Raw genomic sequence first — 8,117 nt, forward strand, 5'->3', positions numbered from 1 at the left:
TTTATATACCAATTTGTCATTTATAGTACATTTATACTAAACCATGAATAACAATACCTCAATATAAATTAAAGACTGCCACTCAATATATTTATATATATGAAAAAATAAAAAAAAAATCAAAAAAATCGAAAAAATCAAAAAAATCATGATTTTTTTATAAAAAAATCAAGTGATTTAATCACATGATTTAATCATTTTGATTTAATCATTGCCAACCCTGGCTGTTGATGAGTAAGGGTAGAAAATACCTGGTCCTAGAGCCATTATATATACGACCCGAACGCTGACTTGTGTGGGTAAAAATATTTGCGCTACGGGAGAAAAGATACGAGTATATATGGCCCCTGAGTAGGATATATGGTCGAGTTGTGGACGATGTGATACGAGAGTAGTTACATGTGGTCTCGGATTATGTGGACCTTGTCCCAGAGTAGAAGGTTACGGCATCGTCCAGTAGTAGTTGTCCATGTCCGAAAGTAGCCATATATGGTCGTTTACTTGGAGTTTTTCTTTCGGCAGCTGTTAAAGATGGACCATTAGTTAACTTCTTCGGCCAGGCATTAGTTATTCGGTATCAGTTCATTGACATGAACCATCAGTACATAAAAATATTCATTTCCGTGGTTTTCGAATACAGAAATATTTATTCGAAGTACAAATAATATTCCTTTTCATGCTAACGACTTTCTTCAAAAAACGCAGCAATAATTAAAAAATGAGCGTCATATGTATGTTTGAAAGTGATGGTGAATTTTGAATTGCTCGACTTATGAAAATTTTTCAGGTATGCGAGTTGACATCGGCTCATAAATCTCGGGAAAAAGATCTTCAGGCACAAATTTTGTGCGCGGAGATGGAGAGCGAGAAGCTGAGGGAACGCAACTCCAAGTTACAAGAGTCCCTCCTGAGTGACTCCGACCATCGCCTTGTGGGCATCCGCCAGCACTGCTCCGACCTGCAGAAAGAGGTGAGCCGCCTTCATTAGTCCCTCACTTGCTTGCAAGATCTTGAATAATAAATGAATAATAAGATCTTAAATTATAGCCCATAAATGATAACTCGGTAGGTATTGGTTGCTTGCAATCGCTCAAGTTAACTCGCAAATTATGGCTTTTCAATGACTGTGATAGCTCATTTAACCCGTCAGTCAGCAAATGAAACTGTGTAGTTTTTAAGGAAAATGAACAAAGTAAGGATTTAACAGATATTATTATCGTGTTTCATATCGTACCTACAAGATTGAAGAAGTTACAGAGGCAAATAATGATAGCTCATTAGAAAGTCGCTGCCAGAGGTTGGTTGTAGAAGTCTCGATGATCTGTTCAATTAGGCTCTAAAATAAGAGCATGAGAAACGTTCTCAAATAATTGCGTTTCTAATAATCGTAGCAATTCTTCATAATCACGCGAAAAATGTTTGCTTGATGCGTATTATGTCCTGCAGTTACTTTGAATTGCATTCTTGCTCTCTCTAGAAAATTGCAGAGCTTATGGGCGCCTCATACACATTATTCCGAAGAAAATTTGTTGAATTCACTTCATCCTCTATGAAAACGTTTCTTAATTTTCGAGAATAGAGAGAACTGGGCTGCCCCACTAACTCGTTTACTTGTTTTCAGATTCTTAGTTTGTGCGAATATTAAAAAAAAGGTACGTGTTACACGGCTTCATAAATTGCCACTGACTGGCTAGTGCACAATTGTTGGCTCAGTCGTTCGCTTGAACGGCACCAACGCGTGCCATGCCGCTGGTGCGGCACTCACGAACTGCATTTTTGCAGCAACTAATTTCCATATTTTGATAGAAACGGAATCGCCTGCATTGTGGTCCGACCATACTTTGCAAAGCATGTTTTTTGCAAGATGAAATTCGTACTTGTGAATATGAAAACCTGGAAGTTATTCCGATCAATATCATTAAAATTAAATTTTTAGCAAATTGATGTAGTAGTATTCGCGCTTGTTAGTAATTCTTGTTTGGAAAGTAGTAAAAGCAACCATCTGCTTATAAATGTGGCCTCTTTTATGTTGTCTTACCAACTAAAGATATTAATTTTCTGACGAATCATAAGGATAATTATTTTTAAATAAAATATTGCAGTGAACATACTAGTTAAAGCTGCAAATGAATCGAATAAACGCCTTCTCTGATTCATTGCTTTGTAGAACTTTGTGAACTAACAAGTTTAACGTCATTCTCCGTTAAAGAAGGCTATGCTGCGTATCGTTGTCTAATAATTCTGTGAGTGTTGATGGAGTGGCGTGCGTGCAGGTGGAGTCACTGAAGTCGGTGGTGGAGATGCGCAACAGCGACCTGCACAAGCTGAGGGCGCAGGTGGCGGGCATGGAGCAGCTGGAGCGCGAGCTGGAGGCCGCCCGCCACCACGCCAACACCCTGAACGCCAAGACCGAGGACCTCAACGCGCAGATCAACACTAAATCCCAGACTGAGAGGTGAGCCATCAACTGTATTTTCTCTTCTCCTGCTGGACATTTTTCTTCTTGCTATTCGCATTGTTCACTGGTTGCTCAGGATGCTCAGGCTAGTTATTGTTCCAGTGCTACTCATCTCTCTCCTTTCTACTCATCCCTTCTTAGTATTCTTAGTATATGTTTTGAACGTAGCAGTTCCAGGCCACGCCTCTGACTATTGCGCATCCGCCCTCATTTGGGGCTGCTGATGCACGATGCTGTTACTTGCTTCTCGCCGCTGGTAGTGGTTAATGCAAGAGGCGGACGATCAGAGATTGTGCTCCGGAGCACGTCCAGTCGCCTCTTAAAGGTCTCCAGGTTAAACTCCCCCTCTCTTAGATCCTTTGGTAGGACGTTGAACAGCCTCGGCCCTGCCACGGAAAAAGATCCTTCCTGCAGGGATTGAAATCGCAGTGGGGCAATCTTCCCCTTTCTCGTTATGGTATGTTTTATTCCTGAAGGTTTCGCTTTTAAAATTTAGTTTCATTCCGATTGTTATTTTTCATGTGTCTCCCGTGTCCTCGGCATTGAGTACAGACCCAGGCTCTCCAACCTCCTCCAGTAGTTCAACTCCTCCATTCCGCTGATCCAGGAAGTGAAGGTTTGCTGGACCCCTTCCAGTTCCCGTACTGCGCCGAGTGGGAACGGTGTCCAGAGCTGGCAGCAGGATTCAAGAATTGGTATTACACGGGCTCTGAAGAGTGTGATCATCGGTTCCGCTTCTCTTGTTATGTGACCAAACTTGACCGAGTATTCATCAACACTCCTAGATCGTGAACGAGTCGCTTTTCTACGATTTCCAAGCCGTCAGGTGCTAGGTAGCGGTGCTCCATGCCAGCTCTTCTGCTACCTCTGTGTCTCAGAACCTGAAACTTATTTCCGTTCAACTGCATGCTGTTCATTTGGGCCCAGTCATATATTGCAGAGAGGTTTTCCCGAATGGCAGCAACCGCACGCGCCTCCACTATTTGTTGCTCTTCTGCTACCTCTGTGTCTCAGAACCTGAAACTTATTTCCGTTCAACTGCATGCTGTTCACTTCGGCCCAGTCATATATTGCAGAGAGGTTCTCCCGAATGGCCGCTCGCGCCTCTCGCTATTTGTTGCTATGTCTCTTGTAAGTCTCGCAGCTGTCGTTCAGTATTCTCAGTTTTTTCCGTAGATGCACCAGCCTCCACCTCCAAATTCCTGCAGACTGCCGCTATCTGGTTGTTCAAACTCACTCGTTTCCCATGAGGATCCGTCTGTCCCCTTGAATTATGTGTCGTTTGGGGGTCGTTTTTCCCGGCGTGTGACGCACGCATACCTGCAGTAATACTCCGTACAGCTTGTTGCACATTGCTTAGGCTTTTAACTTTACGAACTCAGATCTCCAGTCGACTTCGAGGAGTTCGTTCCCAAAGGTCTCTTATCTGTTCTCTGATGATGAAAATTTTGCCAACCTGTCCCTGTCGAGATGTAGGTCTGGGCTGGTTCCAAATCCCAATTGTCTCCACCAACACTAGTCGATGGTCTGACAGTGAGTTCTCCTCAACCCAAAGCAACCAGTTCTACATTGCTGATGAAGAATAGGTCCAGGATATTGTGTTCTTTTGTTGTCAACCGCACCTGTTGACATAGCAAGTGCTCCCTAGCGAATCGAAGTAGTTGCGTTGCCTGGGTTTCTGTCCTGCTCTCTGCGCCGTCCTAAATAGTCCAAGTGTGAGTATCGTATGCGCGGTTGATTAAAATCTCCCGCGTACCACAGTATCTGGGGATGGTTCACCCAAGTTGGATGCCTCTGTTCCTATTCTCTGAAGAGTTTTATTGAATTTAATAGTTTTATTGAAGTAAAGCGGTCGGTATACGATAGCTAAACACAGTTGGAGATGAAATGTGAAGTATAACATGTTCCACATATCCATTGAAGCCGAAATGCAGAGGAACTGTTTTTACCGCGAGGGAGTTTCTGAGGTAGACCACAACACCTCCCTTTGCCCCCTTCTTTTCGGTCTGCTCGGTAATGTTGACAGCCTTTCATTTCAATTTCTTCATCTTGGATATCCTCTCTTAGATGTTACTCTATTGAAGCAGCATGATTATTCCTTCTGTCTCTGCAATTTCTCTAAGTAGGCCGATCTTGTGGCGTTTGTTCATGGTGCCAATTGTCAAAAATTTAGTTTGTTGCATTCAAGACATTCTCTTCTAGGTTTGCTAACACAAGCTTTTGCCGTCATGTTTACTGACTCAATGCATTTTTCTTCGGTATCTTTTTGTTCTCTCTCACTTACTGACTTCACTGGACAAATTTACTGCCTGAAATTCAGGCTTAATTTACTGCAAATTTAATAGATTGGGTGAAATTTATATACTTGAAAAAGTTTAGTAGGAAAGTACCTTTATTATCCGTTTGCACTCTCTGATAGCAATCGTTTTTTTACTGACTTATTCTCCTACTCGTCTCTTCTTCTGATAATCATTTCTCTATTGCTACTAATTTTTCTCCTACTAAATATTCCTTTACTGCTTCCCATTGTTTTCATGTTTCTTATTTCTCCCGGAACTCATCCTTATTCTGGTATATATTTTTCATCTGTTACTCATCTCTTCTACTGCTAATCCTCCTGCTACTAATTTTTTTCCCCTCCTTCTCTTTCTTCTTCTGCCAATCATTTCACCTCCTACTTCTCACTCTTCTGTCACATATTCTTCCTGTGCTACTCTGGAATTAAATTAAATTTCGAACGAAAAATATCCTGCTTAAAGTATATCCTGCTATATATATCCTGCTTAAATATCCTCGTTCACCTACAATTTATTTCCTTCGCTACTCCTCATCTCATCTGCAGCCTCTCATTTCTTCTCATCTTACTCACTTTTCCTCTGATGCTCATCTTTTTTCGTGCTGCTTATTTTTCTCCTGCTATTCATCTATTCTCCGGCTACTCATTTCCCTCCGCTACTCATTATACCCATTGATTCTACTGTCACGAAAGCCATGTCAGTCATACCACTTTCATCGCCGTGTAATTTTGATTTGTTATTCGTAAAATTGCAGTACAACATGAGTGGCAAAAATTGAATTGTATTTCCTGAAAGTGTCAAGTCATATCATTTATATTCTCCCCTTTGCGCAGGCAACTGATGCAGTCAAATCAGCAACTGAAAGAGGCAATAGACAGAGAGAGCAGCGCCAACAAACAACTGCGCCTGGAGAATGAACAACTGCAGTGGAAGCTGCGGCAGCGCGAGCAGCTGTCGCAGTCACTGCCTGCCTCAACCATCGGTGAGATTGACTAGTAAAATAACATGGCTCTTAGTTAGATCGCCATGCTCGTATAGGGCATACCGCTAACAAACTAAAAAATTTTTTCCTGTTTTGATATCTCTTCTATCAATAAACGAATATGACCATTTTCAGATCTTCGCATTTTGTCTACAAAGGCTCAAAGTGGATTAAATTGATTATAATGGTCTTCGTTTCTAAAACGATAGAACATACTTCGCTCCTTGTTCAGCACGCGTGCAACGGTGCAATTCACCATAGTCTCATGCTCATTGCCTTTTTAAATTATACTTTGCAATTCTTGAATAACTGTATTTTCCTATAATTGTATAGGGTAGCTCATGAAATTTCGGGGATGATTTGCGGAGAATGGAAGAAAATTTCGACGAATGTTATTATTCTTGCTTTTCGGCACATTTTACCAAGCCAGAATGAGAATTAAATCCTATCTTGTCATTTATCTCTTTTTTACGTTTTTTCGTGACCATTACTGCCAAATATGGTAGTGGGGGATTACTACTACATCGTATTACTCCAGTTTTTTCTCCAGGTCTTATACGTATTGCTCTCTTTTAATTCCACACTTATCATCGTATAATTTTTTTTTGGCGTCTAACATGTATTACCTACAAACATATTATCATATTGTCTACTAAACATACAACATATTACGTATTATAGGCGTAATATATTATCTACAAAACATTAAACATATTACGGATTATAGACCCAACATATATATTAATAAAAAGTCTCTCTCTGACTTTCCATTTTGCAGCTTCGTTCTTAGCTCCGTTCAAAACAGTACCCGCACTTGTCCTTCTGTGTCTTTTGGAAGTCGACAAAGTAAATCGAACACAAGGGAAATTACTTGTATTGCAATTGGTGCTGTTTTTACGATTGATTTAAGTAAGTACAAGCTCACAAGACGCGCATTTTATTTCATTATTATTTTTTTTGCCTGAAATCTTTGATTTCTTTCATATACCTCAGAGTGCGCTAAGAGTTACGATTTAATTCAGTCTTTTAAGGAGCCGGATGGAAGTCAATTATTTCAGCTAAACTTATGAAGCATCTGTTACATGCTTCTAATCAGCTGTTACATTAGCAACCTTATGAGCTGTTGGAATGAGTGCGTAGATCTTTAGAGGTTCTTACATATTCTGTATTCATTCTAAGCTTGACGACACTTAGTGGTGGCTGTTTGGCTCGGTAAGGTAGTGTTGGAGTAAATTTATTTAACTCTGTTAAATAAATTATATAGCTTTGTAATGCTAGTAATGCCGTTAAAATGTGATCTACTTGAAGCTAATAGAACGTTGAAAGTTAATTTTTTATGAATATTCCGAAAATTAAGATGAAATTATTGCGTTCAAATAGGCCCAAGATTATCTGTCTTTCTTAGCCTGAAGGAAAAGTATCGCGGGGCTCTATCTTGTAAGCCGAGGATTATCATGCAGGTTTCCGACGCATTCTTTATTTATTTGGATCACGATTTGTGATCTTACAAACAGAAGATCGATAGATCACCCATTCGTTTTGGCATATTGAAAACTAATGGATGTCCTGGAAATAAACATGACACGACACTACTAAAACACTCCGAAAACAGCCATGAACAATCGTTTATTAGAGTATGAAAGAGTAATTTGATTTCATTCGATTAAATTGAATAAATTCCAGAATTATTCTCGATCTCATGGATTCATATCACATGATTGATAAAATCGCGAATTAAGCAATAACTGGAAAAAGAAGAAATACCAAATAAATTCAGTATATTTTAATGGTAAATTTTCTGCGACGAGCTCCATAAAGCAAACAATGGCCTAAATAACTCGTGTAGTTCGTGAAATTGTTTACGAAAGTTTTTCACGTTACTAGGTAGTGATCGATGAGTAAGATTTTGGTATCTGCAGTGTGTCATCAATTTGATTATTTTCTTATTATTGAATTTTCATCAAATGATGGAACTCGTCTCCGTAACTTTATTTATGAAAGTATGTGGAATTTACATTTTATTTTCTGAGAAACGATGTCGTGACTGCGCCTGGTTAAGACAACAGTTCTAAGTATGCATTGACTCACCAACACAATCTAAATCATGTTCATAAGACGCTGCATTTGTCTGATTTACACTCGTGAATGATAGATAACTACCTAAGCTAAAAGTTCAGAAAAATGTGCTCTGACTTCAATTGGTGCGTCTTTCGCTTCCTGCTCGATAGGATTTGAGGTGAAAAAATAACTGCAGCGGCAGCGATACCAGCTTGTTTTGAAGACTCATGTTATGACGGCTCATGTTATGACGGCTCATGTTATGACGGCTCATGTTATGACGGCTCATGTTATGACGGCTCATGTTTAGACGGCTCATGTT

The 8,117-nt window shown here is 40.0% G+C and overlaps 1 protein-coding gene across 1 annotated transcript in view; it reads left to right on the forward strand.

The window, feature by feature from the left end:
* Positions 1-787: 787 nt before the first annotated feature.
* LOC108674751 overlaps positions 788-8,117 on the forward strand; it is a gene marked incomplete at its 5' end in the record, with an annotated part of 13,113 nt that continues 5,783 nt past the window's right edge. The window contains 3 exons of the mRNA XM_018162721.2: positions 788-970; positions 2,274-2,455; positions 5,589-5,737. Of these exons, the coding sequence (XP_018018210.2) occupies positions 788-970; positions 2,274-2,455; positions 5,589-5,737 (514 nt within the window). The remainder of the gene's footprint in view (positions 971-2,273; positions 2,456-5,588; positions 5,738-8,117) is intronic.

This window comes from Hyalella azteca, unplaced genomic scaffold (genome assembly GCF_000764305.2).
Source record: "Hyalella azteca isolate HAZT.00-mixed unplaced genomic scaffold, Hazt_2.0.2 contig14731, whole genome shotgun sequence".
NCBI classification, from domain to species: Eukaryota; Metazoa; Arthropoda; class Malacostraca; order Amphipoda; family Hyalellidae; genus Hyalella; species Hyalella azteca.